The sequence below is a fragment of the Euphorbia lathyris genome, chromosome 6 (genome assembly GCF_963576675.1).
Source record: "Euphorbia lathyris chromosome 6, ddEupLath1.1, whole genome shotgun sequence".
In the NCBI taxonomy this organism is placed as follows: domain Eukaryota; kingdom Viridiplantae; phylum Streptophyta; class Magnoliopsida; order Malpighiales; family Euphorbiaceae; genus Euphorbia; species Euphorbia lathyris.
Genome location: NC_088915.1, coordinates 28842864 through 28868311, shown reverse-complemented (window position 1 = coordinate 28868311; position 25448 = coordinate 28842864). Strand labels below are relative to the sequence as shown.

General features: G+C 34.7%; 2 protein-coding genes across 3 annotated transcripts; one reads left to right on the top strand and one right to left on the bottom strand.

The window, feature by feature from the left end:
• Nucleotides 1-99: 99 nt before the first annotated feature.
• LOC136233035 (uncharacterized) lies at nucleotides 100-3053 on the bottom strand. 2 transcript variants are annotated; one of them, XM_066022567.1, is made up of 4 exons: nucleotides 2863-3053; nucleotides 2136-2520; nucleotides 538-1032; nucleotides 100-393 (listed from the first exon to the last, which is right to left on the bottom strand). In XM_066022567.1, the coding sequence occupies exons 2-3, from the start codon at nucleotides 2480-2482 to the stop codon at nucleotides 543-545; spliced, it is 837 nt and encodes a 278-aa protein (XP_065878639.1). In that variant the 5' UTR covers nucleotides 2483-2520; nucleotides 2863-3053; the 3' UTR covers nucleotides 100-393; nucleotides 538-542. The 2 variants fall into 2 exon arrangements, with proteins under 2 accessions (XP_065878639.1, XP_065878638.1); XM_066022566.1 differs by having other exon boundaries at nucleotides 2867-3053.
• A 7589-nt stretch (nucleotides 3054-10642) lies between these two features.
• LOC136233445 (protein ENHANCED DISEASE RESISTANCE 2) lies at nucleotides 10643-24851 on the top strand. The gene is made up of 22 exons (XM_066023102.1): nucleotides 10643-11335; nucleotides 11518-11592; nucleotides 12271-12324; nucleotides 12679-12744; nucleotides 13139-13242; nucleotides 13525-13592; nucleotides 13673-13789; nucleotides 13964-14004; nucleotides 14100-14200; nucleotides 15631-15726; nucleotides 16585-16649; nucleotides 16722-16793; nucleotides 16887-17042; nucleotides 22320-22549; nucleotides 22645-22684; nucleotides 22775-22929; nucleotides 23030-23131; nucleotides 23693-23737; nucleotides 23812-23952; nucleotides 24112-24207; nucleotides 24301-24402; nucleotides 24597-24851. The coding sequence occupies exons 1-22, from the start codon at nucleotides 11198-11200 to the stop codon at nucleotides 24702-24704; spliced, it is 2172 nt and encodes a 723-aa protein (XP_065879174.1). The 5' UTR covers nucleotides 10643-11197; the 3' UTR covers nucleotides 24705-24851.
• The last annotated feature ends 597 nt before the right edge of the window (nucleotides 24852-25448 follow it).

Here is a 25448-nt window from a genome sequence, read left to right as displayed (position 1 = left end):
TCTTTTTTTTTTTTTGGCTGAAATTTCATCAAGAATTCCCAGTAGTTTCACAAGTATGATTCAGGTCTTTGCTCATATAATAATCCGATCCCATCAAACTAGGTGAAGCCAATGATAGAACCATTCTTTTTTCCAGTTAATTTTCATGTTCCACATCCCTTTCATAGTTACTCATAAGGATCACTTTCAAGGAAATAAAGAAAATTGAAAGAATCTGCAATCAAAAGTAATTTTCCAATTATTTTCTCCTCTCTATCTATCACCATTGCTTTCTTTTTGTCTCCCCTGGTTTTGATTGTAATGCCAAGTCTAACATTTACAGACTTTGTTCTACAAACTGACATATCATGGCACCAAAGTTCCTTTTGAAGTTCCCCAAAAATGATTATAGCCCTGTACAGAAAATAAGTAAATGAAAAATATATCATTAAACTTTCACTCGTTCTGTAATAATTTTCGCTTTTTGGGGGGTACCCTATGAGACCACAATTATTCGTGAAAAACATAAACGATCATAAATTTGCAGTAAAGCAATACCTGTATTAATCTTTGTCCAACCCATCCTGAACCATATGTAAGCTTCTGACATCAGAATGTCTGTATTTAGATGCTGCAACACCATATGAGACCACAACTGCTACAAGGACAACAAAGACTAAAGCAAAGAGCTGACAGTTTGCAAGCAACTCCCCTCGAACCCGATTAGCTGTTGTTCGACACATAATTTTATCATCCTTAAGCTGACAGCCATCTGGCATCATGGGGCCATAAAGAGTGAAGGCAGTCTGATAGAACCAGAGGCCTTGGAGAGTTATGGCAATGCCACTTGATAAATCCACAGGAAAACTGGTAGGTAGAAAAGCTCCAGCCACAACCGTTATAATGCATAGTGCTATTAACAGGACAAGAAGAAGATGGTAGTAACCTTCTAGCCCTTTATGAGTTGTTGAGTGAAAGTAAAACAACAGATACTCGGCACCAAATGCAGTTGCAGCCACAAAACAAAGGGCTCCATCTGGTAAACTTACAATTCTGTGCTTGGAGTTAGACCACACACACAGACAAAAAAAAAAAATTAGCTACAAAGTCCAGCGAGGTAACACTTCGGTTTTGCAGAATGACATAATTATTATAAAAATTAAAAATAAATATGACCTTAAATGTGGTATAGTTGCAGTCAAGTATAAATCAACAATTAATAACAAATAAATTTGCAACCTTAGTACCATAACAAAAAAAACCTATGCGATGTTCACATGTCCCAACCAAAAAGGCTGATGGTCAACAACAAAATTACAAGGCACCTCAACAATAGTCTGATGTTTAAATTTCAATTGATTGCAAAAGGGAAAAAAGAAGATGTGTTTAGCCCAACAAGTATTGTTGCTACTTCAACAATGAAAACAAGATACATCCTCATGGATAGATACTAGAGGCTGACCAGTAGTTGTTCATAATCTAGTGTTCCATTCCTTTTATCATATATTTTGCAACAGGTTACACTTCCCATCTCCAAAGAAAGATGTTAATGACTCTGCTGCTGCTGCTGCTGCTTCTTCAATTTCAGAAAAATAAAGCACAGCTAATTTAATTTTCTACTGTAATCCTGTACTCTAAATCCTAAAGGAAACATCAATTCAAAGGCATACAACATATTTTCTAGTAAAAATCTTACAAATTTCGTAAGTATACAACATAGGCTCTTTTTGAATGATAGTTTCAGAAATTCAGTAAACCTATAGGTTTTTTTTTTAAAAACTTTGCTTAGAATTTTCCTCCAACCTGATATCACAAACAACTGCAGAGCTCTCTGAGATACAAATAAAGGCAATGACAATTACATGTTATGGCATTGTCAGCAATATTTCGCCTTCCATCTATGAAACCAGACAATGAAATTCCTAATTAACTGGGAAGTTACATGATAAGATTTTGGTATTCCTATTCACTTTCCTGGCTTTCTCAATTATCATGAACATAACTGCTAATAACGAATGCATACTTAGAGCTTCAGTTTCACCAGAAAGTTAAAAAAAAAATGAAGTCCACTATTGTCTTAATGAGGTTTAATAGAATGCCATATTTTGTGAGGAAGCAAACACGTTATGATACAATATGAAAGAAAAGGGAGGAACCTGGAATTCTCAGAGAGCAAACAAACAACTCCAAATATGAAGAACATGAGAAGCATTCCAGCATGCTCAAAATCATTGAGGTGAGAAGGATTTAGGACTCCATTTGCAAAAAATTTGAGGTGAGTAGAGTATAAAAGCTCAATACACAAATCAATGAAGGCACCAATTGCAACAACATAGAGTTCTAGATACTTGAGCTTCCCATCAAAACCAGGCACAGGATTCCAAACACGAACTCGAAAATCCTTCGGATTCGACACATATCTAACCAAAGATCTCCATATGTGCCATATCCCAATTAACATAAACAGTGATCCAGGCAGAGCATGACCTTGGAAAGAACCCATTTACTTTTGATGTTTCAATCCCTACAACTTGATTTTATCTGTTTCAAAATAAAGAAGAATTAATGAACTTTAGACTTGTCTATTCCCGTGTGTTGAAAATATCTTTCAACGGAAAGCAAATAGCTAGTTTTGGTGGGGTTTCGTGCCGGCACTGTTTGGTTGACGAGAAAATCAAAGAAGATAATTTGAACTAGCAATCATCTCACTTTGAGAAAAGGAATACAGATTTTTCTCCGAAAACAAGCAGAAAGTCAAGGGGGAGGGTTGTTGGTATTAGAATAAAGAAAAGCTTAAACCCATTTGTAGCAATTGAGAAAATGAAAAATTACAAATAAGCAGACAAGAATCCAGAGAAAAAGGGGCAAGTGAGAGAGACGTACTTACATGATATGATTGGTTTTTGCAATTAAGAACCGAAAAGGGTATTCTGATCCTCCAGAAATCCAAAATTTACAGAGTGATATGATCAAAGGGAGAGAGAGAAAGAAGAGAGTATTGTCATTGTTTTTGGGTGCACAGTCGAGAATCGGTGGTGGGGATCTGAAATTTGTAGAAAGAAAAGAAAAGTTAGAAATGATGAAGGAATCATATTTACATGTGTGTATGTACTGAATAATCAGACGTTGACTCAAAAGCCTACGTTTCCATAAATTAATTATTACTAAATTATTTTATTATTTAATCAATAAAAGGGCACAGCAACCTTTTCCGACTTTAAAGCATGGGAAAGACTAGGAACAAACAAGCCTCTCCAACTAGGAATGCTTGGAAGAATGCTCGGTTAGTTGGAAAGTGTTATTATTGTCACAACTTTTGGAGTTTAGTATTAGAGTATTTTTTTTAAGTTATAAAAAATATATACATGAAACAAAAAATAAAATATTATATTTTGAAATAACGTGTTAAGTTTTGAAAATTTTTAAAGTTGTGTACATTGAAAATGCTCTAAGTAAATCTCACATTCATTGTGGAGTAAATAGTCTAAATGTTTGTAGTAAATACATTACACCCTTATAACTCGAGTGAATACTATCGGCAAAATTCGTCATCTAATCAGCAACATATTTTCTTTCTCGGGTACGTAGAACTCAAAAAGATGGGATAAGAGCCAGTGAAGGTAAGTCCCATGAAATTGTGTCTCTCACGACTTGTCTCTCAACTGCTGCAATCTTTCTATAAGCCAAGAAAATGGATGAACAACATTAATAGACCATGTTATAAAACCTAACACCGCCTTCGAATCAAGTTCGATAATCACCCTCTGATGTCTCCTGTCCCAAGCAAACTTCATGATAATAAAAAAAAATAAGCCTCACATTTTTGTCAGGAAAGAAGAACAAATACCAAGATTAGCAGCAAACCCTTCAAGCTAAGCACCCTTCAAATTAAGGCTATAAATGAGTTGAGTCGTCCATAAGCAGTTCGACATTTGGCTTGATAAAAATTCGATCGTGTTCGGCTCGAATTATAAACGAGTCAAAGTTGAGCATGGTAAAATCGACTCAAAAGCTCACGAGCAGATTTAATTATAGATTCATGAACACGCCCAATTATAATATTCATGAACTGGCTTGTGAGTAAGCTTGGTTCAAGTACTTTTTGAATAATAGTATTTCGTTGAAGAGGAAAAGGTAAAATTATGTAGTTTTATATGAAACTTTAATTTTATAAGTTTCAAAACTATGTAGTTTTGTGTTAAAGAAATTTCAAATTAACATAATTAGTGAGTTGTTTGCGAGCAAAGTTCGTGAATAGAATTAACCAGATGCTTGTAAGTAAAGCTTGTGAACAAATAAATGAGATGATCGACCAATACTTAGCCACATTTTCAGTTTTTTGTGGTAAGCTGTCATTTTCAATTGACCATATCTCACTCAATTTGACTATGTTGGCTCCACAAATACTCATTGACTTCCTCTCAATTAGTAGATGCAGAATTTCACATAGTTGCAGCAAAATTCCTTCATTTGGTTCTTCGAAAAAAGGTTTTTTAGGGGTGTCGTGTGTTGAAAATAGGAGTTGATTTTCAGTTGCAAACAATCATTTTTTACTAACCATAACTCCCTTAATATGATTCTGTTTGAGCTCGGCCAATACTCCCTAGCTTCATTTCGACCAGGAAATATAAGATTCCACGTAGTTACAACAATATTCCTTCATTTTGTGCCCCGAAAAAATGGGTTTTTGAAGGTCCCTGATGCTGAATATTAGGAGTTGAATTTTTTTTCTCTTTTATTTCATTTTCTTTATTTCTAATTTTATTTTTTATTAGTTTATTTTTTTTAACTTTATCTTATTTTTATACCAAATTTTTTGTTTACAAAAAAATGAAAATTTATTTTCACCCCCAACATAAGTATAAGCATTTCAGTGTATATTTACTACACAAACTTCATTAAAACTATTTTGATCAAAATTGAAAACTAAAAATAAGTTTTTTATTTATATAACTAGGGTCAATTTTATACATTCATATACAAAAACAGATGAAGAGACTAAAGAGTTGATTAAGATAAAACTTAATGACCTTATAATAACATGATGTACCTATTATTGTGTTAAGTAAAAACGCAGATACCTTATACTTGCTTACCCTAAATTTAATATGTGAATCATATACTGTTCTGATAAAAGATGAGGAGAGATTTATAATGAGTGACTTGTGGAGGCGAGTCTTGCAATAAGAGAAATTAAGAGGTTAAAGGAGGCTCGAGACCGACATCTGCATGTGCATGCCTAAGTAAGCAGAGGTCTTTGAGAAGATGATAGAATAGAGAAAAATAATAACTCTTAGAATGTGAGAATGAGATACCTTAATTGTGCTAGATTGCTTTTATTTATAATGGTTGGGATATTTATGGAAGCTTAGGTTTTCTTGCCCTAGTTCATATTTCTAGGCATGTGTAGGCATGAGAGGTGGGGTGTGGGTCACACTATTCAAAGTATGCATTGGTTATTAGGTATTGAGGGAAGGTAGTAGGAGTTGGTGCCATCTATGGCTAGGTGTGACACATGTTGAAATTGTGAGTAGTTATTGAGCTAGAGGTATGTGGATAGTTATCATGCATCCATATTCCTGCTAGTGGCCATTCCTATGGAAGGTGAGAGGTTTTTTTTTCAAATTTAAATGGGTTTTAAATGAGGGCTTTCTCGAGAACCGTTGTAAGCACTGGTTTTTTGACCCCATGAGGAAAGCAATGAACTAACCCTCGTTTTAAAAGTCTGATAGTGAGTAGGATATCCAAAATAAATGAGCAACAAAAATACCAAAGGAAATAAACCCCTGTTTACGCTATACAACACTTCTCTGGGTCATACCACTATTCTTCTTCGGCGTACGACCGTTGGGAAAGATAGAAAATTTGAACCTAAAAAGTCATCCAACAATACGATTAAATGAATGTCGTGTGTCTGCAGACCATTCTGCATTTTTGTGCTATCGACATGCATGTCAATCGGCTAGCCATGTGGACGGAGCGATGGTCGTACATCATTATCGTATGGAAAAGATTCCAGTGATCTACGATTCCCACTGTACTACACTCATTTTGCTTGAAAATCTGAGCCAAAAAGTTAAAACTTATCCCATGGTCGACTCTATAAAATGAGGAACTATGTAAAGGCAAAGGATTAGATCCCCATTTCTTAAAAAATTATACTTTGGATTTTAGGGAGTGAAGCTTCTTTTCTCTCTAATCACTTGTTCATCACTCATATTTCTTGCTCTAAGAACTAATCTCAGAAACATAACACCAAAAGGCATCACATGTGTCTTTTACCTCATTTTGGAGTCTTTTTTTTGTCTTGATTCCATTCCAAGTTACTTTGCTTTGGACATCTCATTACTCAAAAGGATAACTGACACGCGACAAGGGTAAGGTTTTGAGGGTTTCTACCGTACTATCACATTAATTTGTACACATCATATCTTTATTTACATTTTTATCAATATTCTCTTGGTTTTATAGGCATAATAAGTATTTTGGTGGTACTTTCACTATCCAAAACGTTTTTTCAATACTTCAAGTGGTTTATAGTCTATCTAATGATTTTGAAGTTTTTGTCCTAATTCAACATCGACGTACAACAGTTTTCCTTACTTGAGGAAACGTTGTACAATTGAATCCTTTGATCATAGGACCATCAAATTTAGGAAAATAGCCAAATTCGGACATTTTTTTTGATATTTTGGGAGTTTTATTTGTATACACACATATGCATTTTGGGGGCACCGGAGATAATAATAATAATACAATATATGAAGGATTTGAAGCGGAAACATGTTGGTATTTAGGAGATGAATTTCAAAAAAATTCCCTAAACAAACAATCAGTGTGATCCAACCACTCTGATAAACAGTCAAACATTTGATGTCTGACATCAAATCCTTAACCAAGATCATTAAGTTCTTCAATAACCAAATTGATATTTATACTACGAGATTGGAAAAATACCTCTTGTAGATTCCAATCGGATATTAAAGCTTCTCTAGTGGTGAAGCCTCTAGTCAGTCCACTAAGTCGATTAGATCAAGTCTCGAAGAAACTGATTAATCTTGCTCAGAATTGATCGAACCCACGAAAACGATCAAATACCTTTGATATGTGGATATATAACTTTTCAAAAGTTACATATATATATATATATAAAAGAGAGAGAGAGATGGATGTAGGACACGTAGTGTCCTACTTCATCTTTCGCATATATATAAATATATATATAAAAATATATATATTTATAGATAATAATAATTAATATTAAATATTAATAATAATAAATCTTATTATTATATTATATTATTATTATTATATATCTAATAATAATTAATTAACAACTTAATTAATTATTATATCTTAATTCCAACAGTCAACCCTTGACTATTGTATTCGGAAAAAACCATCAATTTAACTTGAGCAAGAATAATTATTTATAATTTCCTCATTTCAATTGAATATCAAACAGTGTTAGAATGTTTTGTCAATCCCATTGACATATTCAATTGTGTCAATTAATTAATTAAAATACTTTTAATTAATCAATTTAACAAAAGCTAGATATAAACAACTTGTATGTGTGTGACTTTCTAGGTTCATCTTTAACTGACATTAGAGGCATAGTACTAACTCTTAGTAAGTATGTTAGGAATCCAATTCCTTGTACTATAAGTGTATCCTATAAGCCTAACTTATATTTACTTATAGTCCTCTAAAGATCACGATCTCCAGCTAACACACTGCGCCATGACGTCTCAATTAAAGAATGAAGTTACTCGAAGTAAACTTATAATTAAACTAATTATGAACCATCGATCATAATTTCCATGCACTAAAGTCCTTTCATTAAAAATCCCGATCTTGACTAGAGTCACAAAGTGTCAAGCTCTAATCGTCAAGATACTAAGAAATATTGATTAAGTCTTTGATAAAATAAGACTCTTATCAAAGAATCATTCTTTGATACTTATCTCATCAGATGAGTCTTATTGTCCTGGCCAGGAACTCATTCAATCAAAAAACCAATCAATAACTATCTTAGGATTTATCTCTATTTACTTAGAGTAATGAATCATCTATTAGCAAACTCTTGTTATACTACACAACTAACTATAGTGATTCACTGCCGGATTACCAAAATTAAGATCCCAGTACAAAGCAGGAACAAACTATAATTACTTGCGCAAGAACAACTAAGTTTTCTCAAGTCAAAGGACTATATGCACTATTATGACCTAGATAATAATTATGTTGACTAGGAGTAAACCTTTGTGCAATTATTATCTAACGTCACAGTTCGAACCATTCACCTCTTTGAATGTCCACATATTTATTCAGATATCAACATATCAAACAGAATGAGATTTTCTGTTTCTGATTAATATCTCATACTAATCAAGAAAATAAACAGAGGTGATAGTCTAAGGATAGATGAGTGTCCAATTCATTATCCACCGACTATGAATATTTAAGATTATTATTTCACCAAAGAAATATATCTCATTATTATTAACTCTTAATAATATTATCTCTTTGTAAATAATCTTTGGGCTAATATATATATTCATTAAGTAATTAAACAATACAAATAATTACACATGAATACATATTTTATTAACTGCCATTTGGATACAAAATTCACACTGTAAAATATACAAAAGGAATGGCCTAGGGCATACAACACTTACAAACTCCCACTAGCACTAGAGCCATTCAGTACAATATTTAAGACCTATCTTCTCAAGATGACGGTCTAACTGTAACTGAGTCATTGGCTTAGTAAATGGACCAGCTGGATTATCAGCTGATGCTATTTTCTGCACCGAGATATCTCATTGTCCAACAATCTCTCTGATTAAGTGATACCGCCTAAGCACGTGTTTGAAGTTCTTGTGAGACCTTGGTTCCTTTGATTGTGCAATCGCTCCATTGCTATCACAATACAAAGGGATTGGACTAATAATAGAAGGAACCACACCAAGTTCGGTGATAAAGTTCTTCAACCACACTGCTTCTTTAGCGGCACTTGAGGCGGCAATATATTCAGCCTCAGTAGTGGAATCAGCTACAGTATCTTGTTTAGAACTTTTCCAAACAACTGCAGCTCCATTATATGTAAACACATCTCCTGAAGTGAATATAAATTTCTCCTTATCTGATTGAAAGCCAGAATCTGTAAAGCCTTCAATTAACAGATCACCTCCTCCATATGTTAAGATCATATCTTTAGTTCTTCTCAAATACTTAAAGATAGCCTTAACAGCAATCTAGTGAGCCATACCTGGATTTGATTGATATATGCTTGTTAGACTGACAGCAAATGCAATGTCAGGCCTTGTACACAACATAGCATACATTACACTTCCTATAGCAGAAGCATAAGGAATCTTGGCCATTTCTCCTCTCTCCGCTGGAGTCTTAGGTGATTGCTCCGTGGAGAGTTGCAAACCATGTCTAACAGGTATCAATCCTCTTTTGGAGTCTTCCATTCTAAATCTCTTTAGAATTTTCTCCAAATAGAGTTTTTGAGATAGCCCTAATATTCTTTTAGCTCTATTTCTATAAAGCTTAATTCCAAGAATATAGGCGGCTTCTCCCAAATCTTTCATAGAGAAGGTAGAGGATAACCAGACCTTAACATTAGTTAACATACCAATGTCATTCCCAATTAACAGAATAACATCAACATACAAGTGAAGGTAGAGACTCTCTGCTTTTGTAAAAAGCTATTTTTCGGCTGTAAAAGACAAATAGGAGGTGTCTAACCAAACACTTAAAACTCTACATTTTAAAGTGAAAAGACAAACAGAAGGTAAAAAGTAGGTAAACAAACACCCTCTTAGTGTTTGTTGTATAATTTCCAAACTCACTCTTACCATATTTTATTATTTAATAATAACGGGATACATTTGCCTCTTAATAAATTTTTTGAGACACCAGTTAAAGAAAGGCAAAAAGCATTGTTAAGCCTCTGATCTTTCATATTTTGGTTCATTAAGCTCTTGATCTTTTATTTGGATACATTAGGCCTCTGATTATTTATTTTTGGTCTCATTAAGCTCTTGATGACCAAATCAGTAAGTTGTGAACATCTAATTCTAATTAAAAAAAATACGTTATTGACTTCATTTGTATTTGAAATTATTAAAAAATATATTTTTTACAGTTTGGATTAAGATTTTTACAGTTTTCCTATAACCATATGACACATCCAAAACTGTTTTCAAACAGGGAAAAAATATAAATTTCGAACAAAGGTACAATGAATAACAGTCTGTTAACCAAATTTTATATTTAAATATACTTTGTATAGTCATAAAGAGTTTAATGAGATAAAAATAAATGATCAGGGACTTAATACATCCAAATAAAAGATAGATTTAATGTATCAAAACATGAAAGATCAAGAACCGCTTTTTACCAAGGTTAAAATCAACTTTCTCAGTATGCGTAGCTATAAGCTATTCATAAGTGCTGGCTACTTCACGGGTTATTGGCCAGGCGGCCCAAAGAGTCTGCCTCTATTTGATTTTTTTTTGAAAGCGGCACGGCGCTAAGACACCGTATAAAAGCTAACCATCAATTACAATTATCCACGTGTCAATACTTCTTCTTCTTTTAACCTTACGTGGTATCTTCTCACCCCTCATTGAGATTCTCCCTCTTCTAATCCCATAGTCTGTGCGTCACTTCCTGACATCTCATCTTTCAATACGTTGTCGTTTTTATTTTATACCTTCTTCCCCAATCCCGGCGAATCTCTCCTCCCTGACTGCCCCCTCCATCATTTTCTCTCCCCGTCCTTGAGTCTGCATATTTTTCAAAACAAACAAACAAACAATTTTTAGTTTATTATTTTATGTAGTATTACATGTTTTAGCTTTTGAAGGAAAAAAAAGAGGAAAATTTCCCTTTATACTTTTCCATTTCTTAGATTAAAGTCAAATTTTACGTGTTTGGAATCTTGGAATCATCGGAGGATTATAGACGTAAAGAAGATTGGAGTATTTTGATTACTAAATAAATGAGAATTCAAATCCCGGATTCTCTTATATTCAACAACCGATTTCAGGTCCAGGGATGAGCGCTCAAGTGACTTGAGTTTTACTCTGATCTCGCAGGAAGCAAAGATTTCTCATCTGAGCTTCCGCGTCTGCGAGATTTTTTTTTTGTTTCTGTAAAATTCTATTTCAGTGTAATTTCCGGCGGAAGGGGTGCAGAAATGTCAAAAGTGATATACGAAGGGTGGATGGTGAGATATGGGAGGCGGAAGATCGGACGATCATTTATTCACATGAGGTATTTCGTTCTTGAATCCAGGCTTCTTGCTTATTACAAGAAGAAACCACAAGATAATCAGGTATTGCGCTTTTGATTTTGGAATATTTATGCTTATGGAAAAAGTTGAAATTTGTTTGAATTATCTATTTGTGGAAATTGATATCTACAGAATCATTTTGTGCTATTTTTCTTTATTGTATAGCTTTGAACTTTCTTTGTCTCTATAGATTGGAGGTGAAACTGCTTGTTAATGTTAATTAGGTTCCAATTAAGACTATGTTGATTGATGGCAATTGTAGAGTGGAGGATCGGGGTTTGAAGACTCACCATGGACATGTGAGTTCTCATTTTCTTTCTTTTACTTCTCACATTAATTTATAAAATATATTACTGAGGTTAGATAGTTGTAGAACATATAAAACTTGATGTTTCCACTTTGTTAGTTCATTTTGTAATAGACATTTTTTTGCGTGGGTATCTGATATCAGCTTGCATACTATGAATCTCATGACAGAGTAGTAAAATTTCTTGCAAATTTAAATGTCCAAGCCGTGATTGATACTGTTTTGGCCTCATATGTTGATTATACGGTGTGATTATTCTCTTGGTTCGACTATTGCTTTATCATGTCAATGGACACATTAGATTTCACTAACTTGGATATATGCTGATGAATGTGGTCGGTTGTGCTAAATTGGTAGTCTTGTTAGACAGAAGTGTGAGCAAACTTGTCACACACATTAACTTCCAGAAGTGGGAGTTTTATGTGAAAATGCATGTTAGTAGGTGAGTATTATTGTGTTCCGCTTCATCTTCATTCAAATCTGATGCTACCAGTTTGGTGCTGTCCATGTGTGGCTTTTGCTTCTTCTTTTCAGTCCCTGGACATTTGGCTGCATAATTTCTTACTGAGATCTATTTTTTTGGTACTACTCTGTAGCTAACTTCTTGTTAGGCCGTGGCATTTTTTGCTAACAATACTTCTTTGTTTTGTTTTATTTGCTTATGTTGCAGATGGTTTATGTTTTGTCTGTATACAACAAGAAAGAAAAATATCACAGGATCACGGTAAGCAAAATGTTATCTTTTAGATGGTATTGTTCCCTGCTTTTCAGAGCTTTGAAAATGGGCTTTCTTTGTTCTTTTACTGAAAGAATTCTTATTAAGGATGTTTAATAATGTTACATTTGATATTTGAATTGTTTCATGTGTATGATTATTGTTCATTCAGATTAACATCGGTATCCTCGGAAGGTTTCATCTTATTTTTGCTTTCACAATAGCATTTAATATTCAGGAGAGCAGAAATTATATTGTTGTTTAATTTTAACATTCTGTCTGGTGTGCTTCATTGGTCTGTTATATGTTGTCGCATCTAAATATGTTTCAGAGAAAACTCTACATGAGATTTTTTTCCTCCAGATGGCAGCATTTAACATCCAGGAAGCATTGGTGTGGAAGGAAAAAATTGAGTTTGTAATTGATCAGGTATGTTTTCTTCAGACTGTAACATATTATTTCTCAATTTCTCTAATCTGCTTCCTCTTTGTCTGATTTTTACATAAAACTGACAGTGGATCTAATGGCATATACACTATATATTTTCTTTTTGAAGTTGTTTCTCTTGTATTAGATCATTTGTACCCATGCTTTTTTAATATTAGGACTCAAGGAAGAAAATATTTCCTTCTCTCTCTTGACCATGTTTCTTTCTCCTTTTACTGTTGCAACCATTTCCCTCCAATAAATAGAAAAAGGAAGAAGAATGTTGGATATATGATGCACACTTATTTTCTTTTATTTCCTTTATATTCTACCATTAATAGGTGCTGAATCAACCTGTCTTGCATTGCATAATCTATAAGTATGGTGATATGTGCAGCATCAGGAGTCTCAAGTTGTAAATGGTAACAAATATGTGTCGTTCGAATATAAATCTGGGATGGACAATGGCAGGACTGCTTCATCATCAGACCATGAAAGCCAGTGAGTATCGTTCTACTATTTCTGTGACTTTTCTTTTCTTGGCATCACAGGTAGATTCCAGTGAAGGTATTCTATATTTTTCGCGAGTCACTACTTCCAGATGTGAATTTTACTTCTATGTTTCATATTTTGATGTTTTCATTACGTTATAGGTAGACATTTGTAAAAACTATTAATATTTTTCAGTTTAGTTGAGCTTCTGTGGAGCTAATCTTTCCAATTTTAATGGAAGTGTCAGATTACTTTCCCGATTTAACTTGCCTAATCCTGAACAACTATCAGGTTCAGCGCACAGGAGGATGAAGATGAGAGTAATTCCAATTTGTTGCGGAGAACAACCATTGGAAATGGTTCTTTTCAAATTTTATATATTACAAATTTTAATTTTGTTGACTCCAATTTCAAGGCTCACTGTCTTCTTAACTGGCAGGTCCTCCGGAATCAATATTGGATTGGACAAGAGAATTTGATTCAGAATTATCCAATCAGAATGCCAACAATCAAGCATTTTCTAGAAAGCATTGGCGTCTCCTTCAGTGCCAAAATGGTGATGCATTTTTCATAACTTTTGGCAATGCATAGTAGTTTACTGCATATATGACATATAAGGTTAGAAGTTAAGGTATTGCAGGGGGGAAATTAATTACTTCTTACATGATAGTTGCATATGGAAATCCAATTATTACCAGTTTATTTTGGTTCTCTTGTCTGTAAATTGCAGGACTCCGCATTTTTGAAGAGCTTGTTGAAGTTGACTACCTTGTACTGGATCTTTTTGAACTCCCACTTCATTTGAATGAGTTGATTTTGCTTGGATCTAGACTTAACCAGTTGCCATTTTTTATTTGTTATTGCAGCCAAGAAGCTGTAGCAGAGCAATGAAAGCAGTGGGTGTTGTTGAGGCTACATGTGAAGAAATATTTGAACTTATAATGAGCATGGACGGGACACGGTTTGAGTAGGTGTTTTTCTTTTCAATTGAAGATTGGATAGCACGGTTACTATTATAACTTAAAAAGTATTGTGATATCCCTCAAAAAAATGATTGGCTTTATAGCTTTTATTTCTCTATGAGCGTTCTAGGCATGCATCTTAAAGATGTTTGTTTGTAAGGGTGGCTGGGGAACGATAACTAGATTACCTTGATATATATATGTATATATATATATATATATATATATATATATATATATATATTTGAGAGATGATGGTCTTTGGATCTAAATAAAATAGCTTACATAAAGGTGAATATCCAAAAAAGTGGATGTGAAATGGCTTTGAATAATGGCTAAGTCACGTAGACAATGATCAATTATCCTTTAGGCTTTTGTTTCTCCCTTTTATATAGTAATTCCTAGTAGGAAAAATCTAGTGCTCTTAGGATGAGTTATGGGCTACGCGGAACTTACGAAATTATGCTATTCATTGGTAGTATGACTTTCATCAGATTTTAGGCGATGGTTTTGATGCATTGCGTTTCAGCTAATGTATGAGACCACTTGATTGAAACACAAAATTGAAAGAAAGAAAAAAGAAATAGGCTATTTGAAGGAAAAGAGATTGTGGATCTTAAAATACAGTAATTCATGCTATGTCCCTATTGACAAATGCTATGATGGTTTGCTTCTTAAAGAATTTTTTTTTACCTCTATTGTTTCTTATCAATATAGTATGAGGTTTGGTTTTTGTAAATGTGCCCATGTACACACCCAGATTTATGCAGATACTTAAGGGGCAGATTAGTACAAAATCAGGTCAAATTGACTCCTATTTTTTGTAGCTAGTGATCTTTTAGTTTGGTTGTTGAAGTCATTCAAGTGATAAAGATAATAATTATTTGCATTAACCTTGTCTATATCAACAAAAACTTGACCTACACCTCTACAAATCTTAACTAATAAGAAGAATTACTTCATTAGGCATGAAACTGACAATGTGACATAACCGATCACAGCTAGCCTCACATTCTTCCCATTATCTTCTCTCTCTAAAGCTCTCTTGAATTTAGCAACAAATTCCTCTTCCCAGTATCCGTTCCCGTGCAACATAGCTATAGTGTTATGCATTATCAGAAAAATGTGTTTTGTTTATTTAGGATCTTAATGTGTTTCCTTCTTGGCCTTTTGTATGTTGATGCCAATGGTTCTGGCACTTGCTTCTTGGTTTTCATTGTTGTCATCAAGTACTGTTGTAACTAAATTGTAATCTGCTCAGTTATTATGCCGTTCATGATGTGTGCATTTGAGTATGACCTTTCATGGCATGAGAAGAGTTAGATAGTCTTCATATACACTTGAAAATTAATTATCATTATGTGTTTATATAATTTTGTTTTGTTTTGTTTTGACCTTAAAAGTTCTTATCATGTTATATGCATGATTTGTGCAGGTGGGATTGCAGCTTCCATTGTGGTAGCTTAGTTGAAGAGGTAGATGGGCATACTGCAATACTCTATCATAGGCTTCAGCTTGACTGGTTTCCAGTGTAATTCTCTCCCAAATGAAATGTTTCTGTCTATGGTTTATCTGGACCAGATGAATGCTGCTGATACTGACATGATATTCGTATCATTTTGGTCTCAAAAGTTCAATAAATATGGTTGTTAGACTAAAACATTTATCTTTTACCTCTCTGCTTTCTACCTGCAATTTTTGTTTGTGCCTCTGTTCTAATTAATAGAGTGGTAGTTGTTATCACTTCATGAGATTCTCTTAATCTGGGAGCACTAATATGATATTGTTGTGAGGAAATACAATCTGTAGGCATTGGGAAGTTGTAGACTTCTCATTATCATTTTTGTGAACTTTCTTGATGTTTTCATGATCAAAGTGTCATAATCTCTGATGCCAGTGATAGACTTAAGATAGCTCTCTATCCACTATGGGATCTAAGAAAGTAAACAGTTATGGTTATCAAAACTATTTTAAGATGTATTTTAGATAATCAATTTAAACCTGAATCTATTTGTTTCATTTTTCTTCAATGTAAATAGTATGATGGAAGTTGATATTAATAGATCTATAAAAGGGAATGGAAAATGATGAATTGATTGCCTAAAGATAACATTTATACAACTTAGTTTTTAAGATGCAGAGAAAGTTAAATCTAAAGCTACCTATTGATTCCAAGGTAATATATATATTGTCATGTGATGGACTTGAACAGCTATTGCATTTATTTCTAATGCGTGCTTATTACTTGGGGGAAAGTTAAGACTTAAGTCTTTATCTAATCCATGTGGTGCCCCTTTTCTGCAGAAATCTTCCTGCATAATTTACTCTTTATCTCTCTTTATTGTTATATTGGTTTTGTATACATTACACACATATCTACGAATTGCAGGTTTGTGTGGCCCCGTGATCTTTGCTATGTGCGCTATTGGCGGCGAAATGATGATGGCAGCTATGGTAAATTCCTTTTATGGTGCATATCTGATTTTTCACTTGTTACAAACTTCAGAAATATCTGTTATTATGCAGTTGTGTTATTTCGCTCTAGAGAGCATGAGAACTGTGGTCCACAACCAGGTTGTGTGCGAGCTCATGTTGAGAGTGAGTTTCAATCATCTCCGTTAGTTAGTTAGTATATAGAAGAAATTATGGGTTGAGCAATACAGATTCACTTTCTGCTTCTGATTTCTAAAGGTGGAGGATTCAACATTTCCCCTTTAAAACCACGGAATGGGAGACCTAGAACACAGGTGCAACATCTTATGCAGATTGATCTAAAAGGATGGGGTGTGGGTTATGTTTCATCGTTTCAGCAACATTGTCTTCTTCAGATGTTGAATAGTGTTGCTGGTAAGTTCCATTTTCATTAAGGTGCTGATTGATAAAATTGAAAATTAAGTGCTGAAAAAATAAGTATTGAATTTTAAGTGCTAAATATTATAAGTGCTGAAAGTATTGAATGGTGTAACTTTTATAAAAATATTAGTTGATAATGTTTAACTTAAAATGTTAAGTTAAATATTTTGACTTATCAAAATAAGTGCTTTTTAACTTAATTTATAAATTGAAGTGGTGGAGAAACAATCATTATCAAACACACTTAAATTAAATAAGTGTTTAACATTTTAAGTGAAGTGATTAAGTGGGTTATCAAACAAGGCCCAAGTGTCTACTAGAATCTAGGATCAGCGTTTGGAATCAATGCCATTCTTGTTTTGCTTCCTTTTTTCACGAAGAGTTGGGATGTTATCGTTCCAGTTCTTTTCTCCCACTTTTCAGTACTTCATAGCTCTTCGTATTGAAGAATTACTTCCATGTAGATAAATTTTCAAGTTCCAAGTTGCTTCTACTTGACAATATTAACATATGATCAGCTTGGCGGTGGTTTAAAAACATTGGAGCTCTTACTTGCAAGCATCTTTTCTTTTTATTTTTATTTTGAGAATCTTATTATATTTGCTGATTTGTTTTGTTAAATTGACTGATATGGACATGCCATATCATAGGAAAAAAAAATTTGACCTTACGAAAAATGCTTTCATATTTTTAGTGCAACTTACCTAAAAATTCAGCAAGGCGCTCACTTTTATAGCTTTGTTGTTTTTTTTCTTTTCTATTTTTCCCTCTCCCTTTGTGATTTTTGCTTTGCATGTAGCTTACTAATTGTGAAATGTTTAATTTCTCAAATGCATTGATGAATCATATTGTAAAGAATTTCTCTGAAATAATTCTCCGTTGTATTTCTCAAACAAGGTTGTCCCAAATATATAAAAACAGAGATAGATACCTAGACCAATACAGATTAGGAGAAACAGAAGCCTGTCCTAACTCTACCTAGGAGAACCGACAGCTATACAAGGTTAAATCACGTGTAATATAAATAGGAAAGATATCCTTATCACATATGTGAGACTCGCTGCTAACGTTTAGAAATAACCCTTAGAGTAAGGTTAAGCAAAACAGTCGAACAGTACCACAGTGAAAATAATACAATGAACTGTTTGAAGAAGTTTAGATAACTTTTCATGTCACATGCGTGGTGACTGCTTGAGATCAGGCGTATAGGATCCACAAACCCAGGTCGTTGTGTCATATAAACCTCTTGTAAATCACCGTGTAAGAAGGCATTTGTAACGTCTAGTTGAGCGATTTGCCATCCAACCAGTGTAAGGATGAGGCGAATAGTAGTAGGTTAAACCACATGACTGAAGGTGTCGGAGTAGTCTATTCCTAGGTGCTGATAATAGCCCTTAGCCGCTAATCGTGCTTTCTATCTCTCAACCTCGCCATCGGCCTTAGTTTTAATCTTAAAAATCTATCTAAAACCAATTTGATTAGCATTTGGAGGTAATGGAACTAAGCTCCATGCGCCATTCATCATTAAAGCATTGTACTCTGAGCCCACAGGCTTCCGCTCTTCTTGTGATTTTGAAGCTTGCAAAAGGTACTAGGTTCTTTCTGGCAGTGAGAATCCTTTGTTTTAATGTCCCCTCTAGGATCTAGCGACCAGCCGATGAATGTGAGAAAGAGGTTTTTTTAGAGCTATAATCATTGTGAAGAGGAGGCATTGTTCTGTGTATCAGTAGATAAATCGGGAGCAATTTGGATTGTGGACAGAGTTTCTGGACTGGTGAGGCGATGAGCTTTGCAAGCTTGTAGATTCTGGATTGGACTAGCAGTCCGAGATGCTGGACTGAACTGAACGGGTTGATTGTTACCTGCTGAATCTGGTGATCTGTTCAATAATAATGGAATTGTAACCACAGGGATGTCGAGGATCAGGAGTGGAAATCTCATATAGAAAATCATGTTCATCAAAAAATACATGGCCTAAGACATAGATTTTATCAGAGATCGGATCATAGCAATGGTAACCTTTGAAGACGATTATATCCCAAGAAACACATTTAGTGGAACGAGGAGCCAATTTAAGAGGACTATACTGTCTTACCCAAGGATAACAAAGACATATAAAAATACAAAGATGAGTATAATCAGAGCTATTTCCAAATAATAATTCATATGGAATGGCAAAATTAACAGATGAAGCAGGTTATCTATTAATAATATAAACAACATTATCAAAGGCATAAGATAAGAAAGTAGAAGGTAAACGACTATGATCCATGAATAAACCAGTTTGAACGATATGACGATGTTTTCTTTCAAGACAACCATTTGGTTCAGGCGTATAAGGACATGAAGGTCGCTGAACTATCCCATTAGCCAAAAATATTTAGTGAGCGTCTGAAACTCTCCCCTAATCTGATTGGAACGTATAGATTGGAAGTCCAAAATATTTTTCCACAAGTAAGCGGAATTTAACTATTCGGTTTCTTTTTAAGAAATAGATTCGTGAATATTTTGTGTAATGATAAAAAAAAGAATATAATATGAATAACCATCATTAGATTTAATCTATGAAGCACGGACTCTTCCCCGGGGTTGTCGTGGCCGTGTCGGACTCGCCGGACTCGGGGACTCGCCGGGGACTTGGCGGTGACACGGCGGTGACATGGGACACGGATTGGACTCGGCAGTGACACGGTAGGGACTCGGCGGGACACGGTGGGGGCTCGGGGGATACGGCGGGGACTTGGCTAATGGTGAAAATATGTAAAAGTTTAGGGTTTTTTTAAAAATCTTTTAAAACCTATGGTTCAATTACAAAATTTGACAAAAAAAACCTAAACTACATCTAATTCTCACCTGTGTATCACGATTATAAACGCTTAGAGCTTCTTTCTCTTCCTTCTTCGATTTGTTTTGTGATTTAGCAAGTTTTTTTTATATATTTATATCTAATATATATATATATATATAGAATTTGTCGTGTCCCGCCGCATCTGTGTTTCATATTTTCTAAAAATGCCGTTTGCCGTGTCCGCACCCAAGTCGGTGCTTCATAGGATTTAATACGAGCACAAACGTCTGAAAAATTTAACTCTAACGGTTGTTTAGCAACATGAGTGGATTTAATAAACGGAAGTTCATGGATTTTGCTCAAAGAACATGGTTCACAAAGGGAATGCATTTCATTATTCTATGCTAAAACAACATTTGAAGATACTAATTTTCTAACAACTGGAATTGATGCGTGGCCGAGACGAGCATGCCGTGTTGATAAAGCAACAAAGTTTATGGAGATTGGAACAGATGCTTTAACAGGAAGGTAATATAAGCCATCTTTGCTATGTCCGTTGAGGATGATTTGCTTCCTTGCCAGATCTTTTACCAAAAAAGAGTTAGCAAAAAATTGAACAGAAATATTGTTAGATGAAGTAAGAGATCTGACAGAGATTTAAGTTTTGGGATGTAGATGATGAGTAGCATCGGTATCCATGATCTAAGGCTGATTTTTCAATTTGTATAAGATAACCAGAATGCTGATTGTTTTGTCGTTGATTCTGATTAAAACTTGGTGAAAAACAAGAACGAGGATAATGTCCTTTTTTGTTACCGTTATAGCATATCATTGTGGAATAATCCGTGTTTGTGGAATTTGATATGCCACATTTGGGCTGAAATGTCCATATCCACAGGAGGCACCTTGGCGTTGGACTGTCCACCCATGGACTACCGTCCACGTTTGCGTCCTCGTCCACCTTAGGACTGCTGTCCACGTACTCGTCCACGATTGTTAAATCCCCCACGAGAAATATAGTGAGCAAATGGGGATGTATTTATGTCCATTGTCGTATCACGAACAAGTTGGATTTCTTCACTGATCAATAATCCAAGCAAATTATCATTAGAAATAGGCTCGAATCGAGCTTCTAGTGAAGAATAGTCTATATGTAGATCCAAGGCATGCCAATATGTAGTCAACAAAACCATCAGATTTTGTAAAGTTGCTAACTGATCAGACAAAATTTTAGCCTTTTGCATATTTGTCTAATTTGAGGACGAGTAATTGTATGAAGCTTGTCCCAAGCTTCTTTGGCAGTTTGACACCCCATAATTGTGGGAGCATATTATAAGAGATAGATCCATAGATAAGTGCAAGGACTTGGGAATTCTGAGCTTCTCAATCATTATAATAGGTCGAAATATGAGAGAATAAATGGGTTCCTTTCTGAATATTGGTTAGCTGGCTCTCCCATAACAGAAAATTAGAGGGGGAGAGCTTGACTGACATATTGTGTGTTAAGCTGGCAGTTTGTGATTGAGAAAAGCCGGAGCTACCAGTTACCCTTGATGAGGAAGAGGAAGATTGTGATCCTGATGATGAAGATTCCGTCAACATCGTTTTATTTATTTATTTGTGAAAGTGAGATAGTCGAATGAAAGGAAACAGAAAAACTGGTGATCGAAACTTCAAATTGGGATTGGAACTGTGAACGGTGATCGAAACTTCAAGTTGCAATTCGGAAGTTGGTTTCTTTTGAAAACCGAACCCAAAGGAGAGAAACAGAACAGGTTAAGATCTGAAAGGTAGAGAAAAATGGTCGTGATTTCCGATCGGAACTGATATCGCCTGTGAGAAAAAACTGGTTTTTGAACCCTTAGGGCTCTTATACCATGTAAAGAATTGATCTCTGAAATAATTCTCTGTTGTATTTCTCAACAGGGTTGTCCCAAATATATACAAACAGAGACCGTTACCTAGACCAATACAGATTAGGAGAAACAGAAACCTATCCTAACTCTACCTAGGAGAACCGACAGCTATACAAGGTTCTGAACTAGGTTAAATCATGTGTAATATAAATAGGAAAGACATCCTTATCACATATGTGAGACTCGCTGCTAATGTTTAGAAATAACCCTTAGAGTAAGGTCAAGCAAAAGGAGCGAGGAGCATTTACCAGAGAAATATTGATTTAGCTTTTATCTATTTTCTGATATTTGTAATGTTTATGGATATGAGGTTCTGTGGGATTGACTGCTTCATAATAATATACGTACGTGTTTCAATCTTAATTAAAAAGGACTACTTTTGGTACTAGAAAGGTTGTCAGCTGAGAGAGGAGAGGAGATCTTTTGAGTATTTTTTCTTTATATTTCTTACTTGTTAATTTCCTTACAAAATCTTGTAATGGATTCAATTTAAACATGTAAGACTTGGTTGTATAAACTTAATCCGTTCCTTTGTTCATTTAAATTTTTCTGCTGTTTTCATGACAGGATTGCGCGAGTGGTTTTCCCAAACAGATGAAAGAGGTGCCCCCCCTAGAATGCCAGTTATGGTCAATATGACTTCAGCATCTGTTTCTTCTAAGAAAAATTTTAAGCTGCAAGAGTCTTCTATTCATCCTACCTCAATTGATCAAAATGCTGCCAGCAGACACTCCAACATCATGGATGAATACTCTGAAGAGGATGAAGAATTTCAAGTAGCCGAGGAAGAACAAGAGGTATGTTTGACACTCATGCCTTCGGCACATCTTCAAAGTTTTTGTAAAAATGCTTTTAGTTCCTCATACGTAGATTCTTTAATTTTATTTTGCAGGCTTATCAAACAAGATGTGAGAATGATATGAAGAGAATAGGTGGATACTTCTCCTTGATTCAGATATGTTTAACTTTTTATGTGACTGCCTTCTACATAATTCTGAATCTTATATTCTTCTTGCATTCAGGATTGGAAGAAGAACCTGTTGAACAAATTGATTTATCCTGTTTCTCGGGCAATTTACGTCGCGATGATCGTGATAATTCCCGGGATTGCTGGCGAATTTCTGATGGTTCAAACTTCCGAATTCGTAGCAGGAACTTTTGTTTCGACAAATCCAAGGTTTTTTTCTTAATTTTTTTCATTCAAGTGCATACATGTTACTTAGACCTCATTAAGCTCACTTGCTGTGTTCTATGGAATGTATAATATATGTATGAAGACCCCTGGTGGAAAACATTTGATGGATCTTGTTGCTGTTGATTGGTTCAAAGATACAAAAAGAATGGATCATGTTGTCAGGCGTCAAGGTTGTGCTGCACAAGTAAGAAATTTACCGTTTCTTCCTTCTCTTGCCAGTGACTATCTTGTTTGTTTTTCTATTGTTGTTTTATTTATAATTTTTCCACATTAAGTAAAAAGACGTTAAGTTGCTATTCTTAGACTGATATCCAGAAGATACTAATTCTTGTAGAAGATAACCTCTTATTTATTTGAAGTCCATGAACTTGCATTTTTTTTTTTTTTGTCTGTTTGGTGGCGCATGTCAAAAGCCTCTTGCTCGGAATCTATTCTTCCTCTTGCACTGATTTAAAGTCTTATCCTTTTGATGTCCTCATCCTGTATTTCTGCAAGATGGTAAATATTATTTTATGCCAAGGAACCACGGTAGATATTTTTTGATTATTCATTAAGGTGGATTTCCTGCACATCAGATATGCTTGTTTATGGCTGGTCCAGGATTCTTACGAAGGATTTTTTAAGTATAATTCAGTTTTACGGGAACCCTTGCATGTGGTCAACAGTTTTTAGTATTGCGAGGATTTTTAGTTGATTGAATAATTTTCTGAGCCTCGATGAACTTGATGGTTATTAATGTCTGTAGGTTGCTTCAGAGAAAGGACTTTTCTCCCTGGTCTTTAATTTGCAGGTAAGTTACAAGGCATGAAATTGTATTGCATTTGGAGGTTGTTATGAAAAGGTAAAAGTTTGTGCTCTTCACAGGTTCCTGGTTCAACACACTACAGTATGGTATTTTACTTTGTAACAAAAGAATTATTACCTGGGTCTCTATTGCAACGGTTTGTTGACGGCGATGACGAATTCCGAAATAGCAGGCTTAAGCTTATTCCATCAGTTCCCAAGGTATTGGTTATTGCCTGTTTATACTTGAAAATTGCATTTCTCAATATCTTTTCTGTAGCTAGCTAGTTTGGTGTGTGTGGTAGAGTAATCAATGACCTTTCATAGAAAGTTTTGAACTCGATCGTATTTGATTCAAGCATATTGCCTGAAAAAATGCAGGGTTCATGGATTGTACGACAGAGTGTGGGAAGCACTCCTTGTTTATTGGGAAAGGCAGTTGATTGCAATTATATACGTGGCCCCAAATACTTGGAAGTAAATGTTTTTTCCTTTAATGCATGATGTTGCGTGCTAAATTTCTTGTCTGGAAATTTTAATGGTTTTTATCGGGTTTATTATTATCTCTAGGTTGATGTTGATATTGGTTCGTCAACTGTTGCTAATGGAGTTCTGGGACTTGTAATTGGTGTAATTACATCATTGGTGGTTGACATGGCTTTCCTTGTACAGGTATGCTTGTCTAGTAAATGATGCTTCCCCATTTGATTTTCAGGTTTTAAATTACAGATCTTGAGTGTTAACTTTGACGACAAAACGATGTCTTGAATTATAAAATTTCCGAATTTCACCATCCATATAAAAGTCTTTTCCTTTTGATGTCCTCATCCTGTATTTCCTTATGATTTTGTTGTGAATCGTTTCAGGCAAATACTACAGATGAATTGCCGGAGCGATTAATCAGTGCGGTCCGGGTGTCCCATATAGAGCTCAAATCAGCTATAGTTCCAAAACTGGAGCAAGATCCACAATAACTGACAGAAATCTTTGACCACTGATTTTACTCAATCATTTGTTTAGTTATGAATTGTCAGTTTCATTGGTTTTACCATATTTGATATAGGAGAATGGTTTCCTGATGATTTTTTCTATCACTAGTTGAAGGAATATCGTTTTTCTTCGCTGCCTTGTGGTTTCAAAATGTTCTGTTTGGCAACGGAACAAAATAACAAGCTTTAGGTGTTATTTAGATCCCCACTGATAGAGTAACAAAAGAAAGAGCGGACAGAAAATAAATGAAATAATAAGCAAATTACGAGGTAAATTCATAAAGCTCATATGACCTGTGGAATAAGGGCCGAGGATGGTAACGGAGTTTCTGAGGTTTAGTCGTGTAAATCTGATAAAAATAACGATTTTTGAGCGTCAACATGTTTTATTTCAGTTCTCTATTATATTATGTCACTGTAGTTGCTTTCTGTGACCACTGCATACAATATGCCTATGATTCAAAGGTGGGCTGCTCCAGTAAAAGATTAATTTAGACCGGTGCAATTACAAAAAGAGAGATATGGGGATAGACCCCCTTATGAGAGAGCCCTGAGGAGCCTATGGTGATGGACAAGGATATGGGCTCTACGGCAACGGTTTCCACTACACTGATGGGTGAGAGCTCTGAAGCGCAGCAGTTTTGTTTAAGGAAAAGCTCCTTAACCAGATTCGAGGCATGGAAATTGATGTTAGTGAGGAATGGAACCTGGAAGATGTGGATATTGCTT